This window comes from Pimephales promelas, chromosome 6 (genome assembly GCF_988280905.1).
Source record: "Pimephales promelas chromosome 6, fPimPro1.hap1.1, whole genome shotgun sequence".
In the NCBI taxonomy this organism is placed as follows: Eukaryota; Metazoa; Chordata; class Actinopteri; order Cypriniformes; family Leuciscidae; genus Pimephales; species Pimephales promelas.
The window spans coordinates 5421383-5444249 of record NC_142774.1 but is presented as its reverse complement, the minus strand read 5'-3'; the positions used below and the strand labels follow the sequence as shown (position 1 = coordinate 5444249).

Genomic DNA, 22867 nt, shown 5'->3' with positions numbered 1-22867 from the left:
TAGCTTGAGATTGCATAATGCAATTAATTAGCCATTAAAGACATAATTTGTCTAATAATCTTCAGGGACAATCTTATATGCACATACTTTTCAAAATCTACATTTCAACATAAAACAGCTTCCCATTTCATGGCATGACAATATTTATCTTTTGTTTTAAATGGTTATGTAGTTATAAAGAAATATGCACAGATAGCAACAGCAACAGCATGGAAGGCAGGGGACGAGGAGATTAGTATAGCATAGGGACACATGATTTTAAATAATATATTAGCTTTTATAAAATAATTGTTGCATGATTTAAGGCAAAACACTTTTGGTGGTGACTCTGAAAATCAAATAAATTAATACAAATCTGAATTTCAAAAGTAAAACAAATCCATCACATTAAACCTATAAAATGTAATTTCCCATACAGTCTGAAGCAAATTTCAGTATACAATTTTACATAACAAAAGCCACATTATCATGTGTCCTGACCACCACTGAATCTTTGTGCTTTTTGGCAACACTGATTAGGTTCAAAACTTAAAAAAAATCATAAGGTGCACACTTTAAAAAAAAAAGCAAAGAAAAGATCTCTCTCTGTTCCAGCTATAAAACAATTTCAAACCTATAAAATCGAATTTCCCATACAGTCTCTAGCAAATTTCAGTAATGGAAATAACATTTTCCATTACAAAAGATACACTTGATCATGTTTTCTGACCGCCTCAGTCTGTGTTTTTGTTTTGCAACACTGATTATAAAATTCAATATAGGATCCAGCCAGTGTTTCAGTCAAAACTTCTCAGTTGTAGAGGCATATCTGATATATTTCAGTCTGTTGGCATGATCCCAAAAGTCTCTTATCTCTCCAGTTCTGCCTCCAGTATCTCTCCCCAGGTCTCCACGTCCAGTGGACACATGCTGTTGGGAGGGATATCGTCGGCAGAGCGGATGTTACTGTACCGGCCCTTCAGCCACCTCCTCTTTACGCAGCCTTTCCTGTAGTTACGCACAAGAGTAACCTGGGACAAAAGGAAGAAGAAAGGTAAACAAACAGCAGAGATTTAGGTACAAAAAGGAGCAGAACATTAATAACACAAACCTTCCACGAACATCCATCAAGCCTGTCCCCGTTCACCTCTCTCTGGCAAATAGCCAGCACCGTAAAACAGTGGCTCCTCCACAGGTGATCACTGCCCTCGATGATGTCATTCCAGTTTTTACAGGTGAGCGAGGCCTGGCACAAACTCCTGACGTCCAGCTCGCTGAAGATCCTCACACTCATCTCTGTTGGCAGGGTCTCTGCAAAGTCCTGTTGAAGTGGATCATGAGCACCTGGGGCCATGGATGGGTCTCCTTCAGGCCTGAAGATGGCGCTTTTGCTCCTTTTGCAGACGTTATGCATCTCTCCGCGTCCTAAAACAGTTTCAGTTTCCCAAACCAAGTTTATTTAAATGACAGAACCTTTGACTTGCAAATATAACACAATTGTTTAAGCAACACGACGCTAATATTGTCCATGTTGCAGTATCTGTTGGTTACTGGGACACAGCAGCACCAAAACCGTCAGTCTAGCTAACGTTAGCTAATCAAATGGGTAGAAGAGATTTTAAAAACAACCACGAAACGGTTACATCTAACGTTATATAACTGTATTCGGTACGGTAATATTCAAGATGATAAAAAAAAAAACATGTTATTTGTAAAGGTTCATACCGAACGTCGCGTCTCGCTGACAGCTGAGGTTTTAAACGTCTCTGTTTGTTTACGACAAAAACGTCATGAGGCAAGCATCCCCGCCCAGTTGTCCCTGCGCATGCGCGATTCTTCAGCGCCAATGTAGAGTCCTTTTGAGTCTTTGTTATTAGTGCAAAATATGAATTATAGGTTACATTTGATATAATATTAAATGTGCACACCTTCGTCGACAAGAGCTTTGGATAAGTCCGACGTGCGTGTTTATACAGCGCGTGCTAATGGTGGAGTTCACCGGAAGTGCTTATTCGCGCACGAAAAGTAATAATTATTCATTTTTTTTCTTTCTACACTTCACGGTCAGTCAACACAGTGAGTTTCTTTTACACGTTAATTTACATGAAGTAGTGAAAAGTTGGGTTTCATACAACACTAACGAAGTCCTTCTCATATTAGAAGTGGGAGAGTTTGTACTGAGAAAGACAGCAGCGCGTGCGAGCATAAATCTGTTCGTGTGCACTTTGTTTTTTATAGTTAAGTAAAGATATTTCATATTTTGGTCTCTGTTTTTTCTTCTGCACAGATGCCAGGCTTTGAGTTGGAGCAGGTGGACGGTGGCAGTCCTATAAACATTCCCGATGGAGACACTGTTTTGGGTAGAGGACCATTTCTGGGGGTAAGTGAGTGAACCATTACTATGTCTTGATAATATATCAGACTGTATGCTGTATTAACTTTGCCCAATGTTTCTTGACTTTGTGCAAATTAACAAGTTATAATGCGTATAGTACCTTTAGTCTGTTGTGTGCTTTGACCCAACACTCAGGAAAAAGGTACAAAGCTGTTACTGGAAGTACTTTAATGTACAAAAGCTAAACAAGGTACTAATTTCATATGTACACTTAAGGAACTAAAAAAGTATTTTTAAGGTAAGGTGTTTAATATGTACCTTTAAGTTAATATTATGCACCATTTTGTGGTAAATAATGTACCTTTTTGCTTTTGTACCTTAAGTACTGCCCCAGTGACAGCTTTGTACTTTTTTTCTGAGAGTGAATTAAAAGAGTGTTTTTATGTGAAGACTGCATGGATAATTTGTTTATTCAGATTGTTCAAATATCATGTTGAATGTTTTCATTGTTATTTTGGTGTAATACTCTCACAACAAAAGTGTTACTTTCAGTTTCATGCATGATGGGGCTATTTATTTTGGAGTAAGACAAGCAAAGCCCTGAAGATGGCACTAGACACTCTCAAATCTTAGGATTAGAAATCTGTGACATTGAGGTTAAATCACTTACGGAGTGGTCCACATATTTAACAAAACGTATTTTTTTGAAGACCTGTTAAAATCAAAATGGAAGATTTTTGCCTTTTATTGTATGTGTGTTATCTGTCTATAAGCTAGTGTACACCTAAAAGTTGATCAACGTTAGCATATAAACACATTTTTAAAAATCTCTTGGAAATATGTCAAGAGACAAGACAGGACGCTTATACGGGCCATTTCATTTTATATCATGTGGTCTTTGAATCACCCAGATCTTAGTGAAGTGTGTCATGATGTGTGTCTGTTTATGATGGTGCTGGTTGCCATTTGACATTTATGATTGTAAGAGATATTGAATTTAGTCCATATAAGAATACTAACCTCCCATTTAAAAATTTGGGGTCAGAAAGATTTTTAAAAATGTTTTTGAAAGAAATCACTTGGGTTCACCAAGGTTACATTTATTTGATCAAATATACAGTGAAAAATAAATCAAATATATTTTAAAATGTAATTTATTCCTGTGATCAAAGCTGAATTTTCAGCATCACTCCTCCAGTCTTCAGTGTCACATGATCCTTCAGAAATCTTTATTAACATATTATTATCAATGTTAAAAACAGTTGTTCTGCTTAAAGGAGTAGTCTTGCTGAATACAAATATTAATTTTTTTAAAAGAAAGAACTGACCCCATGCAAACTTTTGAACCATATATCACCAGATGCCTTGATAAATTCCCATTTAACATGCAGTTTATCATCATATATTGTTTCTTTCTGCACCAGGTGAATGATAAGAGGGTGTCCAGGAACCACTGCATCCTGGAGAACAAAAACGGCCAACTGCGTCTGAAGCCCGTAGGTTTCTGTTAGTTGTCTGATGTGGGCAGAGAGTCGTGATGGTGGTCTTGTCATCTCAGACCCTTCTGCCGAACAAAAGCGGCACTGGCCTTTGATGTTAAGACATCAGAAGTTGGTGATGAAGAGCTCTTCCTCTCTTTCGCAGCTGTCGCTCTTAATTACACGTGTCATTATTGCCTCTCAGTCATGCTGGCATAGCAGCGATGATTGCGTTTGCGTAATTTTCACCTCGATTGATCTTTTGACTCTTGAGTTTTTAACAAGCCCTTGTTTTCAAAACTGCATTTATCTCATGAATATTCAGATTATTATTAGCTAATTGAATTAAATCATTAAACACACTATAGGCAAGTATGCAAATGTTTCTTGCTGCACAAGCTCAATTCAGTTTTGTTGATGTTGTAACCAAAACTATTTAAGTTTTGGTAATGCATTAGGGTCTCCTTTGTTAACATGTAGTAAGTACCTGTTATTGGTTGATCTGATTGGTTACAAGGTAGTGTGTGACGTCAGAAACACCAGCGACACATGGTTTGTCTTAAAGTGTATTAAAAACACTATATGAAGAGTTCAGATGCAAAAGCCTCTAAGTGCCATTTGAAATTTTCTTCTAAAATGACCATTTTTATCAAGCTTGTGTATTTAAGTTCAGTAATTTCACTTAAATGACAATTAATAGGTAATCTTCATTGCCATTTAAGTGAAATCACTGAACTTAAATATACAAGCTTGATAAAAATGATAATTCTAGAAGAAAATTTCAAATGGCACTTAGAGGCTTTTGCATCTGAACTCTTCATATATACATATTAACAACATTAAAAGTTTGATTTCCAACACAGGGTGAAACTTTATTGTAAAATGATTTTCATTAATTGAAATATAGTTTAAATATTAGATGAAATGTTTAAACATAAAAAACTTAAAATAAAATCAATTGAAATAAAATAAATGTAAGTGCTAAAATTACTAAAACCACAAGTAAAGCTAAATGGAATTTTGAATGAAAATTTTTTTGGTCGCTTTTTAATTTAAAAAATAACAAAGTTAAACTTCAATTCAAAATGTTAATACATATTATTATAATAGTATATAAATAATGGTATCATGTGATCACCTAAATTATGTGACTTATTTTGAGAGATTGTCAAAGCTGTGTGTCAGCGTATCTCGATGACGAACATATGGCAGAATAATTCTGAATAGTGTGATGAAGACCTGTGCAAAAGGAGTTATGTGCATGTGATCGACCAGCATTCCTCTGGTTTCTCTCCTGCAGACACACCTGAACCCGTGCTTTATTCAGACGAACATTGTGGCCAGCCCTCAGCCGCTGGAGAAGGACCAGTGGCACTGGCTAAAGGAAGGGGACATCTTCTCTCTCATGCCCTGGAAATACGTTTACAGAGTGCGCCTGAAAGAAGAGGATCAAACCCTCAGGTGATTCAGCCTGTCACTAGAAGCCGCTCATTTATTATTCAACCCCAACAACAGAGCCGGATCTGGCTGGCCGTGCGATGATATGATTTGACACTGTACAACAAGTTTGCAACGACCTTCTCTTAATCTTAATACATTCAGGTCTCTTTTATGAACACTTTTATGATCTAAATTGATTCCTGATGGAGAAAAATTAAGTGCTACGTCGTTTCATTGTTGAGTATTGTACAGTTTGTCACATTATGGAAGGGAAATTGGTTTAGTTTTGAAAAAGGATCCTTATGAATTAGAGCCAATATTAGGCATTTTCCAAACTATCGGTATCAGCAGTAATAATGGCCAATAAATGAATATTTCAAAAATAAAAACGGACGAAACACGCCTCAATCGTCTCTCCTTGGCCTGTTAAATTGAAAAGGTATGTTTTACCATTTGCAGTATGATATCTATTGCTAAATTATGGCTCAACATAGACTAGCTAACCTGACATTGTAATTATAAGGTAGCTTATAAGGCATTTTAGGGACTAATTATTATTTTATTTATCAGAATTTTAATATATTTTGATGTATTCTGTTGTGACAATAGAAGAAACAAGTTTTTTTTTGAAATGCATTATCATATTATTTTAGTTAAAACTCATAAATAACTACAAATAACTATTATAATGTTTTGTTGTGCGTTTCTGGAGAAAAAAAAAATATCGGCCGATATATCGGATTTTAAAACCAAAAAATATTTGTATCGGTATCGGCCTTCAAAATCCTTTATCGGTCGGGCTCTATTATGAATATTCTCACCCTCTTGAATATTCCAAAAAAGCATTCATGAATGTAGTGTTATAATTATTTGTCATCTTAAAATAGTCTCATTTATCTAATCTTTCTATATTTCCTCTGGCCATTATGACGAGTGTCTGGTTGTATGTGTTCATTTTGGCCTTTACCCTTAAAATCGATCCCGTGACCCGCTGAGTTTACATCAAAGGACACTTTTATTGTCTCTCTCTATCTATAATGAGCTCGCAGGCACACTGGTTTTGACTGGACACCTTCAGATAGACCCAGGTGATCAGCTGAGAAAACAAGTGCTGCGTTGGCCAATTGATTCTGAATGTGTTGATTTGCATGCATTTAAAAGTCACGCCTTTCATCTGTGAAATTAGGCAGTCAGGTGTCTGTCTTTTCTTATGGTGTGCTCACACAGACAGGGGATTGTTGTTTTAGCTAATAATGAATTGTTTTAAAGACTGGCAAGGTTTAAGCCTTGATTGTCTCCTCAAAAGGGTGCAATTATTGTGTCTGAATTGTGCTGTTCATTGTTGAATTTTAACCAAGGGATTTTACCAAAGAGTGAGGCTAAAAGAGGTCAAATATAGACATTTTCTATAGAGTGCATTACAATTAGGGTTGGGTATCGAGAATCGAGTATTGATTGGAACCGGTACTAACTTTTCGTTTTTCCTGGAATCGTTCAAAATCTCGATTCCTAGTTTCGATATTCACAGTCCGCCGAGCGGAAGAAGAAACCGCTGAACAACTCCAACGAAGAAGCGTCTACCGGAAGTGTTGGCATAACCACGCGAGTCGAACATGAGTACCTTACGTCTGCGATCCAAAGTGTGGCTTCACTTTTCTAAAAATAACGAAATCTCGGCAAAATTCAAAATTTGTGACAAAAGGAGTACTTTTACAGAAGGAGTATTTCCATCAGAAAGACCGTTGGTTAGCAAGGTTTGCTAAACTTTTTTGACCCTGCCTCTTAAAAGAATCGAGAATCGTTAGGAACCGGAATCGAAACAAGGAATCGGAATCGGAATCAGAATCGTTCAAATTCAAACGATACCCAACCCTAATTACAATGTTCCTGTTTGAGCATTAAAAAGGTCTGCAAAGTTATAAAGCACAAAGTCACTCTGACTGGCAGTTAATTCCTATATCAGTGCACATTGTTCACTCCCTGAAAGTGAAACGCCTCCATTGTAGTCTTGAGTTTTTTTTCCGGAAACATAATCACAGTGTTCCTCATTAAAAAAATTCACAGGTCTGGTTGAGTTAGCTAGTAGTTAGCTGAAAATCACAGTTATAATAAGGGGCGCTACATTTCCCAAACACGCTGGAAGCGGTTGACCAATCACATAACACTAACCCAGCCGACCAATCAGAGCACAGTGTGTTTTTCAGAAGGAGGAGCTTCATTGAGACAGGAACTAAACAGAGCGTTACTAATGGACTTGGAAGTGAGGTGCTGCAATAACAATGTCAAACGTTTTTTTTTTTAACGTTCATTTTAGCATGAAAACATTCTAGTAGAGCCCAAAAACTAAATCAAGACTTTGGGCATAATAAATCCTCTTTAACCAGGAGAAGATTTGCTCTCTTCACAGAAACAGTCAGGCGTTTGATGAGGCGATGGAGGTGAAGAAGTGTTCGACTGGACCGGCAGAGCTCTCTATAGACGCCGCCACCACACTCGACGCCACGAGCCCGAGCTGCACACTCTCAGGAGATAAAAGCGCTTCGTCACACACTCTTTGCTCTTTACCCGAGGTGTGTGTGTGTTTGCATATTACATATAAACTACCATTCAAAGGTTTGATGAATACCTCAGGATTTTTGAATACCTTGCTTTGAAAGAATTCTCTTATGCTCAACAAAGCTGAATTTATTTGATCAAAAATGATAGACAGTTATTTTGTGAAATGTTGTTGGAATTTAAAATAGCAGTTTTCTATTTGAATATATTTTAATGTTATTTATTCCTGATCAAAGCTGAATTTTCAGCATGACTCCTCCAGTCTTCAGTGTCACATGACCCTTCAGAAATCACTAATATTATTTATTATCAATGTTGAAACAGTTGTAATAAATCATGATAATATAATTTTTTTAGGATTCTTCGATTAATGAAAAGCTCAAAAGAACAGCATTTATTTGAAGTATAAATCTTTTTGTAACATAATAGTAAAGAATGTATATATACACAAGACGTGAACGTTCCAGTTAACGTTATAGCAGTTAAAAAGAAGTTGCTACTTAACCAGGCTTTTCCCCCACATAACTTGAGACGGGGAAGTTCTACAATAGAATAGCTTTACATTAACTGTTTTTTTTTTTTTCGGTATTATCTTATATTAAAGCTACACTGTGTAACTCTTTTAGTTTATTCTTAGCTAAAAACACTTAGTTCTTTCAAAAATATATGTGCTCATTTACTTGTTGTTCTATCCACAAGTTTCCTACGCCCCATGAGGCCTTGCGTCAAAAGTGGGCGCGACTTCCGGTTGGAAGTAAACAAAGCGCGATTTGACATGCTTGACACTCGTTCATTCAACAGTTGACAGTCATTCAAGTTATAGCGATCCAAACTAGCTAACGATGTGGGAACACAACCTCAACGAAATTCAAAAGGGTGAAATAACAGTACCTTTACCCTCCGCAGTAGTTGATTGGGAGTATTATAATAACATTATTAATAATCAATACTCATCAAGGCATGGTGACAGACAGTTGTGCGAGCTGACAAACAATTAAAATAAAAAATACACACTTAGTCATTGTGCTTTGGAGTTTATTCAAAATTATAAATGAATGTGCTGCTTGAATACATTAACTGGCACATTTGGTATTCTGTCAACACAGGTTTTGATCCTGAGTTTAGGTGCAACATCAGTAGAGAACAGCCAAACACATGCTGATAGAGTTTATAGAATATTAAGAATTTAAACAAATGTACACAGGAAGATTCGTCGTCTTTTGGGAGGTGATGGAAACTAACGTTACAGTCGTTGGCAGGATCACTCTGATTTCGTTTTCAGCTTATGTTCAAAATAATCACGTTTAAGCCACTGAACTAGTTTAGTCCGGTTATACATACAACCGCGAACAGCACATGTTGTCCCTGAGCTCCGTAACACCATCTCTCATAAAGATTTGCGTCTTTAAATAGTAAAATAATTCTCAGAAAAACAGCTAGCATCTTCGCTAACTAACACACAAAATACCATTGGAATGCTACTTCCGCCGCCTCACCGGAAGTTTCACCCACTTTATTTTTTACAGGAGCGCCCCTCGGAAACTTGTGGATACTCTTTGACTATAGTAAATGACCCGAAGCATGTGCTCATGCATCTCACGAGTCTCTTCAAAGTCACTTTAGTTTAAAGAGTCTGAAAGATCAGCTCACTGTATGGTGATGGTCCAAACATCTGTCACACTCACAGCAAATGACGATAAACTGCTGGAAGTGACTTCACATTGGTTGGAAACATTTGTTCATTTGAATGTTTTTTGACAAGTTAATTTGGGTCTTTCACTGTAAACTGGCTTTTTGTTGATTTTAAACATATTGACACATGCATAAATGGACCGTTTCATGGTGTTTCTTCCATTTAACAGTTCAGGAGCAGTTGGACTATCTCAGCTGTCATGACTGCTTTTGCTATTATTGGTGCTTTCTCCTGTCACCTCATGTGCTCTCTGTTTGCTGTGTAGTTCCCCCTCAGAAATGATATTCGATATTAATATCAGTCTCTTCTACACATATTACTTCTGTATCTTGCATACTACACCATACTGTGCTGTAGTTCTATACTTCACTTCTATAATTTCTCTTTGTCGATGCATATAATTATAAGATCTTCTGTTACTTCTCTTATATAAATTCTACTTTTCTTAGCTTTACTCTTCTGTTCTGTATTATATTTTCAAATGCTCCTTTACCATCTTAACTATAGTCCAATAATTTTCTCCTCTAATTCAAATCTATTTTGTGTTTTCAAGGTGCACACAAAGAGCCAACACGACGAGTCTGATCGGCCACAGAAGAAGCGTATCTTGCCAGCCTGGATGATGACGTCAGCATCCACAAGCCCATCGACTTCCAAAGGTACCGTCACTATGGCGATGGAACACTGTCCCCATGGCAACAGAATCTGGGGTCTGTTTATTCACACCCATACATAAACAAACCCCACATCTGTCAAGTGTCCGGTCATCACAGGGATTGTCCTCAGACATTTTTTGAGGAATAAATTGGAAAAGGCAGAGAGAGGAAGTCACTTTTAGGGTTGGGTACCGAACTCTGCACTGACCGTGCAGTAAAATATCCAAAAACCACTAGGCCAGTGTTATATATTTTGTTTAGTTCATTGCTTGCAATATGTTTCAAACTATTAGTAAATCGTGAGAAAATTGTAATTTTAACCAAGGAAACAGGGCGTGTGACGGTAAACGGTAGTTTTTTCCACCCACAATATGTAAGTGCAGTTTTGGCTGACCGTTCAGAACATCTGCTGTTATTTTCTGTCATGTGTTTCTGAGCACAAGCATGTCGGAGACTGAAACCCCAGTTTTAAACAAGAAATGGATGCTTAACACGTAACGTGATTTGGAAAGACTGAGTCCTGAGGCATGCATTAGTTGTACTGTTCTCTCTGTCTGCAAAACAACAATCTTACCTTTCATCTGTGACCTTCTCAGTGCCACAGGTCACATCTGGAGCCCTCTGGGGCCTTTTTCGCTCTCTTGTGGTCCTACAGATCGTATAATGTGTCATTATACAGCATCAGAAGATCATGATTTGAGGAGAAAGCAACTTTTACTCTATTATAACTTGCAATGTTCAAGCATTGACATTATCCGTGAATTAATCTTCTTTTGGAGCTCAGCAGTGAGAGGGACTCCTACCAAAGCCAAACGAGTAGCTGCACCGAAGCGGGGAACCGGACCCAGCCGAGCTCGAGCCGCACAGCTGTCATCCGAGGAAGAGGAGCCGGAGGAAGAGAAGCCCAAAAGAAAAACAAAGAGACTGAAGAGTGACTCTGAAGATGAGTCGGTTCCTCTGGTATCTCTGGTGAGAGAAATTATAGTACAAGTATAAAAAGGAGAACTGAGATTTGAAATGGTTTGTTGTAGACTGCAAGTTTTTTCATTAATAATAAGAAGAACAATAACAACATCATTAATAAGCGTTTGGAATGACATGTCTATTGCAAGTTAAAAAAAAAAACAATTACTTGATGGATGCATACGGTTAATTAGAAATAACAACTACAATAATAAATAAAAATAAAATATGTATTAAAATATTACAATTGTTGTTAAGAATAATAATTTGAATTATCTTACAGACTGCAACTTTTAAATACGGAAGTACTTGATGGAAACTCTATTTATTGAATTAAATTGATAATTTCACTGCTTATTTATGTGACTTATCATTTGCTGTTTCTGTAAAAAAAAATATATATATATATATATATATATTATATATATATATTATATATATATATATATATATATTATATATATTGCCCAGCACTAATATATATATATATATAAATATATATATATATATATATGTATGTATATTATGTCAATGTAATATAAAATAGTATAAACTGTAAAAAGTATGCACATGCCAAACACTAAATTTTTGGATACAATAATAATATAAATTAATATTAAATAATAACAAAAAAAAATTCCCACGACTTACTAAAACGGCAGCACGTTTTACTAATTCGTTCCCTCGTTTTATGTAAATCATGGCCACGTTGTAATAATTCGTTTGGTTGTTTTAGTTAAAGGGGTCGGTAAAATGGCATTTTCACAAGATGTAAAATAAGTCTCTGATGTCCCCAGAGTGTGTGTGTTAAGTTTAAGCACAAAATACCCCACAGATATTTTTATATAGCATGTTAAAGTGGTCACTTTTTTAGGGTTTGCAAAAGCGCACCGTTTTGTGCCTGGCCCTTTAAATGCAAATGAGCTGCTGCTGCAGAGGGCGGGCTTTCGAGAGCTTCTTATATATATTTTGGGGTTGCTGTACTCCCTACCAGCCGTTTGTTGTAGGCCTTTTCTTTAAAAGCAAATATCTTCCTTTGCTTTGAACTTTTCAGCGTTGTAACTTTGATAATGTTGTTTATGCTCAAACAGCAACATTACACACTAAAGTTAGACAAGTGAAATCATACTTTACCACCCCTTTAAATCAAAATGAGGGAACAATTTATTAAAACATGGGCAAGAGTTACTAAATCAAGGGAACAGAATATGATATCATATGCATGATAGTAAACCGAGGGCACACATTATTATATCATGTGCACATTTTATTTAATACGAGGGAACGACTTAATAAATCATGGCCACGATATGTATCTTTTTTGTCCGAATATCATGTGCAGGGCTGGGATGTATACTTGAGTTGTGTTGTCCTGACAGGATGATGCCGCAGCTCCCAGGACCAGTAGAGTTAGGACAGTCCCAGACGGAGAGAACAGCACCGGTTTGATGGAGCGTGATGATGGAGAGACGAAAGGAGATGAGGTCGGACGAGGAGCTCAAGCTGAAGATGATTCTCAGGCCAGCCAGGGATCCTCGCAGAGGTCAAAGATCACAGAGGCTGAGAGCAAAACAAGCGTTAGTAAGGTGAAGAAACAGCGGCGGACGCGGTGTGCTTACGGCAGCTCCTGCTACAGGTACTTCATCTCTTTAAACTTTACCTTCAATGCTGCGCTGCTGCCAAGACCGCATTCAGACACTCTATGTCTATAATGCCATATGTAACTCGAAATATTCCTTGAAGATCAACGCTGCACATGTTAATTAGTTTCATGTTGTCAATATAATTAAGAGGATTAAAGGGTACCTATTATGGATTTTTGAAAATTGCCCTTCATGTAGTGTTTAACATAGATCTAAGTGAACGAAAACATCCTGCAAAGTTTTAAACATGAAAGTTCATCGTATACAAAGTTATTGTCTCTCAAAAGTAAGAGTCGACTCTGAGTCGCTGATATGAATCGTTCGAAAGAACGATGCTTTTCCTTTGTCTAGTTGACGTCAACTTAGACTTAGACTTAGACTTATCTTTATTAATCCTTAGGGATGACTCCCAAAAGGAAATTGAAAATTCCAGCAGCAGTTTTAGCAAGAAAAGAAAAGGAGAATAAAAAGAAGACAGTACAAAGAACAAAATAACAATAATAATAATAACAATAATAGTCAAAATATCAACAAAAGAAAAAAAGACCATAAAAAAGTGTAAGTATTGAGTCCAGTATTAAAGTGCTAGAGCGATAAAGTGACCAGGCATTAAGTTATTTGAATAAGAAACGCCCACTTATTGCGCTCGGAGACGCCAGGGAAAACCGGAAAACAATCATGTCGACGAGACGCTGTGTTTTGAAGTGCGATGCAAAAGCGAACTTTTTTCACCTGCCAAGTGAGGAGCATTTGAAGACTAAGTGGCTGCAGTTCATATATACAAGTATACCACACAAGTATAGCCCAAACCTTGTTCTGTGTTTTGTTCTTGTTCCGTCATTTTGAAGATGATTGCTTCACAAACCTAAACGCTATAAAGTATGGATTCGCGAGCCGGCTCTAACGAGCTGAGGATCTGAATCAGGTGTGTTGAATAGACCATTTCACAAGATGAAAACAACACTGGTCCAGAAGCACTTCCTGTTTCAGTTTTTTAACACTACATAAAAGCTGGGATAAAATACAACCAACAGAACATTTAAAACTGAATCAAAAAGTTAAACAAACATCTTTAAGATGTTTTCTTTACATGTGAAATAAAGAAAACAGTTACAAACTGAAACAGGAAGTGCTTCTGGACCAGTGTTGTTTTCATCTTGTGAAATGGTCTATAAGGGAGACATGCACAATATGCAGAGCAGTGGGTCGCGAGGACTGGAGTTGAGAACCCATTTAAGGTGATAGGCGTTTCGTTTTCGACAATCTCTGCACAGAGAATACCAATCACAACTGACTTGGTCATCTGACCAATCACCGCAGATTAGCGTCACGCAAAGGCGGGTTTTGGAAAAAGGACTCGCTAAACGATTCATATGGGAGTCGGTGAGCAAATCAGGTAAAAATAAATGCATATTATAAGGCAACAAAAGTGTTTTTTGTCATTGCATGCTTGTAAAACTGTTGTTGGGGACTCCCAGAACAATATTAGGAACATTTTAAATGCCATAATAGGTACCCTTTAAGTCTGGCAAAAGCTCCTCTGAGAATGTTTAATAAAATCTGCGTGGTATTTCAAAGACGCATGTTTTCCTGTCTGGTTCTCTGACATTTATTTTTAATTTCAAAAAGCTGAGAGATAAAAACACAAAATCGGTATTTTTAGCTGGAGGGTGCTGTCCTCAAACCCAGAGGTGAAGCTTGACATTTACCTTATAAACCATTTCCATTTGTACGCAGATCTTTGAAAACGCAGTTCGAGCTTTCATTCGTTTTTTTTCCCCTTTAAACCTTTCTTTAGAGACAGTCATAAATAAGTAAAAGCATCATCCCTTCTCTAACTGACAGCAGTTGTGATCGATCAATCACTCTTTGAGAGTTGTGTAATAAAAATATTCCTGTTATGAATGACGACAATCGGAAATGACGAACAGAAACGTTTGATTTCCAACTAGATTAGCTGTCAGTCAGTGGAATTAAGTTGCATGAATGCTCGTGATTGAATTCGTTTGACCTATTGTGTTCCAGCATGCATTGCAGTTCACTCAGAAATTGTGTTTTTCCTCTCTCCAGGAAAAATCCACTCCACTTTCAGGAGTGCAGTCACCCCGGAGACAGTGACTATGAGGAGGAGGAGGAGGAGGAGGAGGAAGAGGAGGAAGCTGATGATGACAGGCCGGAGTGTCCGTACGGTACCCACTGCTACAGGTGACAACAAATGAGATTAAAAACACCACCATACTTTATTAACAAGTTTATTCAAGTTTTTGGGTCTTTTGAGATACTATTAAAACTCTCACTTTCAGAACTCAAAACAATTATTGAAACAAAGATACAAAAAATGACTTGTTCTGAAATATTTTCATAAAAAAAATCTGAGATATTCACTTAAAGGGACAGCTCACCCTTAAATTAAAATTCTGTTACAATTCATAGACGTTTAAGTTGTATCTTTCATCCTTTAACTCAAAAGATGATATTTAGAAGAATGTTGGTAACCAAACAGTTTCTGGTCCCCATTGACTTCCATAGTATGAAAAAATAAGTGAATGATGACAAATTGTCATTTTTGGGTGAACTATCCCTTTTAGGCCGTCCACTTTTACACGTCTATATAGGAAACTTTAAAAGTGGAGCTTAGGAAGAGAAAAATGAAGGCAAGGCACTAAATTGTACAGGTTTGAAACAGTTTATTAATTACAATACATTAAGACAGTTGTTTTGTATTACAAGTTTTATATGTTTTGCACTAATTTACCAGAAGTCCAAACTGGATAAAAATTAAAATTCTTGTTTCATTTTGTTGGATCTCTCTTTTCATAACTCCATAAATCATAAAGGAAACCCATCCCATAAAACCCTCCAGAATGTAAATACGAATTAGATTAATCGATTTAGCACACTTAAATACTGTATTCATCCGGTAATGAAACAAGTGACGTATTTGAGTCATTGAATCATTCGCTCGAGATTCGTTTAAAAATGCTAATTCATCCGGTAATGAAACAAGTGATGTATTTGAGTCATTGAATCATTCGCTCGAGATTCGTTTAAAAATTGCTAATTCATCCGGTAATGAAACAAGTGATGTATTTGAGTCATTGAATCATTCTCTCGAGATTCGTTTAAAAATGCTAATTCATCTGGTAATGAAACAAGTGATGTATTTGAGTCATTGAATCATTCGCTCGAGATTCGTTTAAAAATTGCTAATTTATTCGGTAATGAAACAAGTGATGTATTTGAGTCATTGAATCATTCACTCAAGATTCGTTTAAAAACGCTAATTCATCCGGTGATGAAAAAAGAACAGTAAATTACTTGTTATTTTGTTTAGTTAGAATCAGGACCTTTATTTTAAACACAAAATTGTGATTCTCAGTTTATCAAGAATCGTGCAAGAATCCTGTTCTAGGAATGAAATGAGAAAAAGGTTCAGTTGTATGTAAGTGTGAGAAGATGTGTGGCGCTGTGCTGGAGAAAAAGCTTTGCATTGTACTTGAAATCTAGCATTTGTTTACAGTGTGTTCTGTGTACTTGTCTCGATGTTTCAGGAAGAACCCACTTCACAAGAAAGAGTACAAACACACTAAATCACCACGTGAGTATATTTACAAGTGAATTAATGTGAAGTCTCTGCAACGTTTACAGGGTTTGTTCAAATCTCTAGCTCTTAAGTATTAAAATAATAAAAGTGATGCTTACCTTAGAAGACTCCCCGAATTGAGAGTCTATCTGTCCTCCTTAACTGCAAACTGAATATAACGTTGTGTTTACTTCCTCTTGGGGTCCTAAGATGGATTTAGTGAGTCACTCTCCAGAAGTCAGTTATTGGTGCCAAAGTAGTATTTTTTTGGATAATATGCCATTTTATGACTGCTCGTGCTAAATCACCACATTATTGCATTTCAAATGTGAAATAATTTATCTAAGAAGGAGAGGAGAAAGATTAATTGCACTTTCCAAAATGCAGATCCTAAGTCCTAAAAAATGCCATCAGTCTGTCTTCCCTGTCTCTCCTTTCCTCTGTCCTGTCTAATTTGGATTGATAGACCAATCAATCACAAGCAGCGTGAAATTCCACCGTGGGCCGCAGCGTTTATGTGAGAGGTGTGAACCAAGATTATCGTCCTCTGGCCTGTTTTCACAAGTACACTGCGTTATTTCCTGGATTTATGTTTCCATTAGGAATAAATTGTGCGGTGGAAACTAGAAAAAGCTAGTCTATGTGCGCCATTTGACTTAGTCACATAAATCTCTAGTCGTATATCTCAAATGACCAAGCGCTTGGTTGATATTTACATTTATGTCGCTTTATCCAAATAACTTTTAACTATATAACGCTTTATTGTACTAAATATGAATATCAAGAACTGATAAGAATGTAAATGCAGAGAAAATTCAAAAATACAATAAATTATTAAATAATGTATTAAAAAAAAACTAAATATATATATTAGGGCTGTTTAAACGATTAATCACGATTAATCGCATCCAAAATAAAAGTTTGTGTTTACATAATATGTGTGTGCACTGTGTATAATTATTTTGTAAATATAATATATAAATACACACACATGCATGTATATTTAAGAAAAAAAATATCATTTATATATAAAATATAATTTAAATTATATATAAATCTATAAATATATACATGCATGTGTGTGTATTTATATATATATAAAATAATTACACACAAATCCCTGTTATATAAGTGTATCAGCCTGAAGTGAGTCGTGTCGAAGGCTCTCTGACATCTTCACTGTGCGTCTTCATCCTCGTCTGAAGGCTTTGGGTTTTTTTGTATCTGTAATTTAGTTAAAAATACTCATCTCTGTTTGCATACAGCCCTCGATGAAAGTGTGATAAACAGTTTCTCTTCCCTGAGATGCGAACGCTTTGACATTCTGAGGTGAAGACAGGGTAATTGAAATGTTTATTGTTCCAACGTGCGTCCCGCTGAAGCCCACTGGATAATTGTCCACGGGACTGAATGAGCGCAATGTTTGGTGAGGACATTTATCATAATTAAACTGCTCTTAAACTAATTGAGAACGTGCCGTGTGGACCCTGAGGAGGAACACTACGCTGTGATGTTTCATTATTAGCCGTCACGGATGCTTCCCGAAGTCACAGGCTGTTTAGCTCATTTTCCTCCAGAAACGGTGTAGTGTTTTCTGGACGCCTCATAAAAACCAGACCCAGAACCACGGATGCTTAAAGCTGTTTTCAGAACGTTTTCCACTTGTAACCACAGGATGTTTCTTCCTAAGCCCTGTTTACACAGTCTTGAGTGCTCACGAGGGGTCAGTGCGAAATGTAGACGTAAACAGCTTCAAACCACGTTTCATGTTGTTCTGTTTCCCCAGCTAAGACCGTTGCTGATGATGATGATGAAGATCGCTACGAAAACAGTTTTATTAATGACGAGAGTGAGGAGGAAGAGGTGGATGAAGACTCGGACTATGTGCCCGAATCGGACGACAGTGGAAAAGGGGAGGACTTTAAACGGCTGCAGAAAGAGGCAAAAGCCTTCCTCAGGAGGAAGAAGTGACTCGTTTGGGGTAGATTACATGAAAACCGCTTCATCACACTAATCTCACAAAGACTGAGGAACATCTGACACTAGGTTTGACAGAATCCCCATCCATAGAGGCATTTTATTTAGTTTACACGTTCACATTTTAAAGAATGGATCACCAGGAAAAGAATGTTTTCCAAAATTTTTTGAGACTTTCATAGTAAATGATGACACGTTTCTTTAATTCTATTATTCTTTAATTCTAACTGGATCTTACCTTCTTTTTTGTTTTGTTTTTTTACGTTTCTCTTATCCCGTCCTGTAAGTGTTTTTTGCTGCTGGGTTTGACAGAATCCCTGTCCATTTAGGCATTTTATTCAGTTTTATTATATTACATTTATCACCCTTTTGCTTTCACATTTTAAGAAATAATTTTAAATTAAGTATGGGCTGTTGCTTATTAAATTATGAGCTTGGCATTACGTGATCACCATCTCTTTTTCTTGTTACACTATTTTTGGGTGAACGATCCCTTTAACTCTCACTGAATCTTATTTTCTTTGCAATTTGATGTTTGTTTGTTTTAATAGCCAGCTATTTTTTTTTTCGTATCCCGGCCTGTTTTATCCTTTTTGAGTGTTTGTATAGATGCTGCTACTTTGTAAGTCTCTTTTTTCGTTCGTTGTATGAATTCAGTTAATTATAGTTGTATATACTTTTATTTTCACTGTCCGGCTGTTTATTTCTACTTCCGGGTCTTGATTGAACCGAGGTTTAGGATTTACCGAGTAATAGGAACAATAAACCGATGAACCAGTAGCAACAGTTAGTTCAGTAACACAATTTCTAAAATGCTTTTTAAATACATTGGACATATATATATATATATATATATATATATATTTATATTTATATATTTATGTATGTATAAATGTGTATATATGTATATGTATATATATATATGTGCATGTGTGTGTGTGTATATATATATATATATATACACTGTATATATGTTTGTGTGTGTATATATATATGTATATGTATGTGTGTGTGTGTATATATATATATGTGTGTATACTGTGTGTGTATATATATATATATATATATATATATATGTGTGTGTGTGTGTGTGTGTGTGTATATATGTATATGAAGAGTTCAGATGCAAAAGCCTCTAAATGCCATTTGAAATTTTCTTCTAAAATGATCATTTTTTATCAAGCTTGTATTTTTAAGTTCAGTAATTTCACTTAAATGGCAATGAAGATTACCTATTAATTGTCATTTAAGTGAAATTACTGAACTTAAAAATACAAGCTTGATAAAAATGGTCATTTTAGAAGAAAATTTCAAATGGCATTTAAAGGCTTTTGCATCTGAACTCTTCATATGTATATGTATATATATGCCAGTGACATTTTTAGGGCAACAGCAAAGGTTAGTTTGGCATCCTAACTGAAATGGAACCTTAAGGGAGCGATTTGGAATATTAAATAAGCCCTAAGTAATGTTCCAAATAATGTTCCAAATAGTGTTCCAATCGCTCACTCTGTGTTCCATTTCAGAATGCTATTTTTTTAATGATGTCTCAACAACAAATACACACATCTATAGACTGAACGCATAATACGGATGCACATGATGTCACCATTTTCACAAATTCACATTTTTGTAGTTTACACAGAGACGATAATGGTATCTTTTTCAAAAATGTGCACTTTGAATCCCAATTTCGAACGTTTGGCCCCCAAAATGGCCTGCTGTTGTGAAAATTTACGTTTTTCTGTTTTTAGTTGAAAATGGTGTCGTGTAAATGACTTTGGGAGTAACTCCATGCATGTTAACAAAGAGCGCTCTTTTCAGTGCACAGGATAAGACGGCTATTGATACTTTTTGGTATGGAATAAGCATTGCCTTGTTTGATGTCAGCTTTAAAGTTTGGCCAAAACAAAGTAAGGCAGCCTACGTTTTAGAAGACCATTCACATCGGAAGGACGCGTTTGATACCTTAAAATGCTGTTAGATAGGCAGCTCGCGTGGTTTTTGAACACAGCCTCTGAAAGCAGAGACATCATCAAGAATTACTTCTGTATTTCATTTCTGACTCTAGCCAGAACCCTGTTGGCTGCAGTTTTTTAGAGATTACGTTATTATCTGTGACTGAGCAAGAACAAATGACTAAAAGGAGAACAGAACAAACAAACTTTAAACAGGAAATCCATAACTTTGAGATTTGTCTCTTTCCAAGTCTTTATGCATTAAGAAACCGTTCAGTTTAGAAATCACAAATAAACATCCGTCAGGAACTGTTAGTGCATATACATCTTACAAAACTTGAAGATTTGTGGGAGTTTTTGTCCTGTGGAATATCTTGAACTTCTGTCTGTTTATAAAGCTCACTGTTGCACTTGTCTGTTGATGGAAAGCGTTGTTTCTGTTTTGTCAGATAAAGCAACACCCAGAATCAAGCTTGTGTTTGTGATCCTCCTAAGTGATTGATTTGAAAAGACTCCATGTGCCACATTGGGAAAGTTGACTCATGATTGAATGGCACATTTGACATTGCTTGACAATTATGAAGAATCTCCAACTGTGAGGTCAAAACTTGGAGTGTATGCTTGGATCAGGGCTTATTTTCTGATTAAGACCAGCGTGTGTCTGTGTGTGTGTGTATTCTGAATACGATAGCTTTGTAAAATGTAAGATACTAATTTAAGATACTGTCTTATGACAGTCTGGAGCTGAAATTTAGATATGGCAATAAGCATTTCGTTACCGACATGTGCTGTAAGAGGTCGACCAATCACAAAAGACTGGGCCATCTGGCCAATCAGAGCAGAGTAGACCAATCACAACAGACTGGGCCATCTGACCAATCAGAGTTGAGTAGACCAATCACAACAGACTTGGGGCATCTGACCAATCAGAGTTGAGTAGACCAATAACACAGACTGGGCCATCTGGCCAATCAGAGTTGAGTAGACCAATCACAACAGACTGGGCCATCTGGCCAATCAGAGCAGAGTAGACCAATCACAACAGACTGGGCCATCTGACCAATCAGAGTTGAGTAGACCAATCACAACAGACTGGGCCATCTGGCCAATCAGAGCAGAGTAGACCAATCACAACAGACTGGGCCATCTGACCAATCAGAGTTGAGTAGACCAATCACAACAGACTAAGCCATCTGGCCAATCAGAGTTGAGTAGACCAATCACAACAGACTGGGCCATCTGGCCAATCAGAGCAGAGTAGACCAATCACAACAGACTGGGCCATCTGACCAATCAGAGTTGAGTAGACCAATCACAACAGACTAAGCCATCTGGCCAATCAGAGTTGAGTAGACCAATCACAACAGACTGGGCCATCTGGCCAATCAGAGCAGAGTAGACCAATCACAACAGACTGGGCCATCTGACCAATCAGAGTTGAGTAGACCAATCACAGCAGACTAAGCCATCTGGCCAATCAGAGTTGAGTAGACCAAACACAACAGACTGGGCCATCTGGCCAATCAGAGCAGAGTAGACCAATCACAACAGACTGGGCCATCTGGCCAATCAGAGCAGATCCTTTATCAAACTGTTTCATATGATGTTTTTTTACCTTGGATGCATGTAAACCTATTGTTGGGAGATCTCAAAAACAAAATTAGGAGCCCTTAAAATAGCATAATATGGGCATTTTAAAGCCTAAAAACAATTATTGGAAAATAAAGTAGTCTACTTTATCTGAACTTCATCAGCTGTGGCGCTGGGTGAAAGTTTCAACATCAGGCTGTTAGTCCATCAAAAGAGGAAGTGAAGCACCTCAGTTTGGGTTGAATTGAGACTCTTTCTCAGGGCGATCTTCCTACAATCAATGCCAGATGCCCTTCACACCACGGCCATCACTCCAGTTCCCTTTATTATATGGATAAGAGACTGTTGTTTCTTTCTGCTGTCAGTCTGAAGTTATTAAACTAAGTGGGAGAGATATTTTCTCGTGACAGTTGCTAGATGCGCTTGCTTATGAAATGAGCCAGACATTAAGTCGCTCTGGAAACAATTGCTCTGTTCCAAGTTCCAACACTGCTGCAAATGTAAAGTTTGTCCCAAAAGGTAGGTAGCATAATCATACTGCCGTCTAAAATTGCTTTCTTTGGCCTGCATGTGTCCTCCGCAGTCAGAGAAGCTAATCCCGTAGTGCAACACGCTGGAAAAAATGGCAAACGAAGAGAAATTTTAATTGCATTTCATCCAGTATTGAAGTTGACTAATAGTGTGCTGCTTATTTTTATGCTTTATAGCATGTCATTCTTAACAAAAATGCCAACACTAAGCTCTTTTAAAATCATGCAAATCCTCAAGCAAAAATATAAATGATTATTTTCAACCTTCATTTTGACCCTCTGCCCGATATGATCAGTTTCTAAGGCCACTGTTATGATTGGCTAACGTCATTACATAGGAAACCGCATCAGCCCCATTCGTTATCGCATGAGAGTAAGTGTTTTGAAAACATCCATATAAAATCGTAATTTACAAACAAAGCAAAATGCTGTTTTTTGTAAAAAAATAAATAAATAAAAAAAGACTATTTAAATAAATATTTATTT

General features: G+C 36.8%; 2 protein-coding genes across 5 annotated transcripts; one reads left to right on the top strand and one right to left on the bottom strand.

The window, feature by feature from the left end:
* Window positions 1-253: 253 nt before the first annotated feature.
* Window positions 254-1827, bottom strand: fbxo48 (F-box protein 48). The gene is made up of 3 exons (XM_039686541.2): window positions 1705-1827; window positions 1091-1404; window positions 254-1010 (listed from the first exon to the last, which is right to left on the bottom strand). The coding sequence occupies exons 2-3, from the start codon at window positions 1391-1393 to the stop codon at window positions 849-851; spliced, it is 465 nt and encodes a 154-aa protein (XP_039542475.2). The 5' UTR covers window positions 1394-1404; window positions 1705-1827; the 3' UTR covers window positions 254-848.
* Window positions 893-18985, top strand: aplf (aprataxin and PNKP like factor). 4 transcript variants are annotated; one of them, XM_039686528.2, is made up of 11 exons: window positions 893-1033; window positions 2267-2359; window positions 3739-3810; window positions 5093-5253; window positions 7640-7802; window positions 10035-10140; window positions 10922-11106; window positions 12480-12736; window positions 14814-14948; window positions 16295-16341; window positions 18113-18985. In XM_039686528.2, the coding sequence occupies exons 2-11, from the start codon at window positions 2267-2269 to the stop codon at window positions 18295-18297; spliced, it is 1404 nt and encodes a 467-aa protein (XP_039542462.2). In that variant the 5' UTR covers window positions 893-1033; the 3' UTR covers window positions 18298-18985. The 4 variants fall into 4 exon arrangements, with proteins under 4 accessions (XP_039542462.2, XP_039542452.2, XP_039542443.2 ...); XM_039686518.2 differs by lacking the exon at window positions 893-1033 and adding an exon at window positions 1818-2055; XM_039686509.2 differs by lacking the exon at window positions 893-1033 and adding an exon at window positions 1841-2004.
* Window positions 18986-22867: the final 3882 nt, after the last annotated feature.

Excerpts from the sequence above, each read along its gene's own strand:
- fbxo48 (XM_039686541.2), bottom strand. The coding sequence starts at position 1,393 with ATGCATAACGTCTGCAAAAGGAGCAAAAGCGCCATCTTCAGGCCTGAA. Across the intron at positions 1,011-1,090 it reads TTGATGGATGTTCGTGGAAG|GTTACTCTTGTGCGTAACTA; the intron begins GTTTGTGTTATT and ends CTTTTGTCCCAG.
- aplf (XM_039686528.2), top strand. The coding sequence starts at position 2,267 with ATGCCAGGCTTTGAGTTGGAGCAGGTGGACGGTGGCAGTCCTATAAAC. Across the intron at positions 10,141-10,921 it reads AAGCCCATCGACTTCCAAAG|CAGTGAGAGGGACTCCTACC; the intron begins GTACCGTCACTA and ends TTTGGAGCTCAG. Across the intron at positions 16,342-18,112 it reads CAAACACACTAAATCACCAC|CTAAGACCGTTGCTGATGAT; the intron begins GTGAGTATATTT and ends CTGTTTCCCCAG.